At 40.2% G+C, this 2833-nt stretch overlaps 1 protein-coding gene across 1 annotated transcript; it reads left to right on the top strand.

Annotated features, from left to right (window-relative positions):
- Window positions 1–615: 615 nt before the first annotated feature.
- Window positions 616–2100, top strand: LOC100854033 (protein SOB FIVE-LIKE 5). Its single transcript, XM_010666193.3, has 4 exons — window positions 616–1330; window positions 1428–1511; window positions 1610–1685; window positions 1832–2100. Exons 1-4 carry the CDS (start codon window positions 989–991, stop codon window positions 1858–1860), a joined length of 531 nt encoding a protein of 176 aa, XP_010664495.1. The 5' UTR covers window positions 616–988; the 3' UTR covers window positions 1861–2100.
- The last annotated feature ends 733 nt before the right edge of the window (window positions 2101–2833 follow it).

Here is a 2833-nt window from a genome sequence, read left to right as displayed (position 1 = left end):
TCTGAGACAAAACTGTTGCGAAAAACTACCATGGGTGACGTGTTAAACACACCCCCTCATCTCTCTCCAGACCTGCTTTTTCTCTCTCTCTCTCTCGTTTTTTTTTTTTCTATGAGGTGAACTTAGGGAGAGGAAATGTGGGTGTCAATGAAATATGTTGAAAAGGGACTTTTGAAGGTAACAATTTTACCATTTTTTGGCACCAAAAAAGGGTTCAATCCCCATTTAAAGACTTGTAGGAATGTGGTGGGATGCAGGTGTGATTTCTTTCACTTATTTCAAAATTATATATACACCAATCATTGTCTCATTAATTGAAAAATACGAGGCCAATTTAAAGGGTGATTGACACCATCCAATAAGAAAGAATAATATTTTGGCACCATCCATTGAAGGTGCATGTGTGATGTAGGGCACTCTGATTAGGCAGAGCCGCAGAGATGAAATGAGAGAGGAGGAGAACTCCAAAGCAGTGTAATAAACTCAGTAGCGTCATAATGATTAATGACCATCGCATCAGAAGCGTTATTTCAACTAGAAGACATGACACTTTGAACGACTAAAATGCCCCCCCCACTCCTTTTATTACTTAAAATGAGAACAGCAGCACCGTACCATAATGTGGTGCGGCCCTTGGCGTCAAGCTGGCTTTTGCTATTCTACATAAAACGGGGTTTTCATCTCTCTTTCAAAAGCATGCCAGTTGGCAATATTGATTCATTCACATACAGATAAAATAGGATGGCAACGGATATAGCAAAGGACAAAAATAGTCTAGGATTTGGGTGTGATTCGTTTTTTTCTTTTTTCTTTTTTTTTTAAGTCCCTCTAATTTGCTTCCTCTTCTCTTCAACTTATATAGAGAAGAAAATCGAGTGAGAGATTTGAGGGAGAGGGGGGAAGAGAGATCACTTAAATTGAGTTGTTCTGGGGAAAAGGATACTAGAGAAGAAAACCCACTTGGGGCTCTTACTAAAAGAGGCTGAGAATGAACATATCAGCATCTCAATGCAGTAGTGGGTGTGAATCTGGTTGGACTCTGTACTTAGATCAATCCTCCAGCTCTGCAAACGAATGCCGGAGAGCTGGGAGAGTTGTTGATGAAGATTGTGGAAGAAAAAATGCAGAAGTGGGTCAGCAAGATGAAGAAGAGGATCTATCCATGGTCTCTGATGCATCATCCGGGCCTCCACATTTCCATGAAGATGAAAACTGCTTTTCCCAAGCAGCCAAGAAGAGCCAAAAGAAAAAGATCAAAGACCCCTGCACCAAACAGCAGCATTCCTCGCTTGATGACACTGCTAGTTCCCCTGTATTAAGCTTTTCCAAGGCAAGTACAGAAAGAGGGAACACTCACTCGTATAATCCCTTTGATTACTTTCATCCTAACCAAAATTTCCTTTAACGGGTTCTTCACCTATCTACAGAAGAAGTTTTCTCCTACCAGTGATCAAGGTTCAATGGAGCATGGCTTGGATTTCTCACAGGGCTTTTCTGCAACACATTTTAAAGTATCAATTTTCCTACTTTTCTAGGCTTCTTCAGCTCTATTCTCTATTACTCTCTTCTTACTGTTGGAATGGCATTGGCCTCTGTTGAATGCTTTCAGGGGAAATCTGCATTTCAGAAGCATATTGGTTTCTTCAAATCCTCATTTGCAGACAAACCACCTTCAGACCAACCAGGTGAATTTTATCTATAGCACCGATTTATGGATGCATTGCTTCATGAAGATATGCATGAAGAATTTATGGATATAATGCTTCCAGGTCCCCGATTCGTCCGATTTATTCCAAGTTCCTAATTTACTCAATTTGTGCTCTTTGGGTAGGTGGCTGTGAAGGAAGAGAGTGGGAATGAGATACGACACATGGAATTTCCAATAATATCTTCTATCTTTGCCACTGGAACTGCGCAACACAGAGAAATGCAAGGGTTGTAAAAGAAAAAGGATAATGAATCTCAAAGGGATCCTGCTCCTTACTTTTTCTCTTTTTCTTTTTCTTTTTCTATTTGTCTTCTATTTTATATGTGTCAATGAAGTGGGAAACAACCTGAGAACATAAAAGTTAAATAAATTTCCTATTTCTAATTTCTACCTTTTTCCCTGTCATCAATGGTTGTGACAAATATAACAGGTGGGTCTTCTGCAACGGGGTGGTATCCCTGTTCTAAATGGCGCCCATTCTCTTTTATTACCATTGTGTCTCATTTATCACCTTATCTAGAAGAATGGGTATCAAATGAAAGAGAATACATAGAATAAAACCAGTTATGAGAAAGCCAGGACGTTATTAATTCTGGTCCCCGTAATACCCCCAGTCGATTGCCAAATGACATGGGCAAAGAAAACAAAGCTGTCCTGAGCAACTTTATCATATTCACTAGTATATTTCCAAGCAATAAAGTGACTAGGAATTCTGGAAATCGAGAAGCAGAAAACAGAAAAGCACGTTATAGAAGTGTGGTCCTTAGAAAAACAGAGGGCCATTTATAAGCAAAGCCCCAGTAGTTCCACCAACCCACCCACCCACACAAGGGGAGTTTGGGAGTGGGCTCATCATCAATCAGTGAGCCATTCTTTTCCTGGTTTCTACTTTTGGGATTGCCAGCCAAACTGAAAACTAACCGAGGTGGTAAATTTGACAATGAATCCAATCTGGACTTAGACAAAATTTTCGGCTGAAACTGGAATCCATGACTCACTTTTTCCACCAAAAGGAACCAAAGGAGGAGGAGTGGCCCACGACCATCCTAGCTACCACACGGGATAGGATCGATACACTATATTGCGCAATAATTGAATTTGTTATGGTGGAATCCCTTCAAAAAT

The sequence above is a fragment of the Vitis vinifera genome, chromosome 18 (genome assembly GCF_030704535.1).
Source record: "Vitis vinifera cultivar Pinot Noir 40024 chromosome 18, ASM3070453v1".
Lineage (NCBI taxonomy): Eukaryota > Viridiplantae > Streptophyta > Magnoliopsida > Vitales > Vitaceae > Vitis > Vitis vinifera.
This window is presented reverse-complemented; position numbering and strand designations above follow the sequence as displayed.

Bases quoted from the DNA above. Each gene is read 5' to 3' on its own strand.
- LOC100854033 (XM_010666193.3), top strand. From the start codon at position 989: ATGAACATATCAGCATCTCAATGCAGTAGTGGGTGTGAATCTGGTTGG. The intron at 1,331-1,427 runs GCAAGTACAGAA...ACCTATCTACAG, and splicing joins CTGTATTAAGCTTTTCCAAG to AAGAAGTTTTCTCCTACCAG. The intron at 1,686-1,831 runs GTGAATTTTATC...CTCTTTGGGTAG, and splicing joins ACCACCTTCAGACCAACCAG to GTGGCTGTGAAGGAAGAGAG.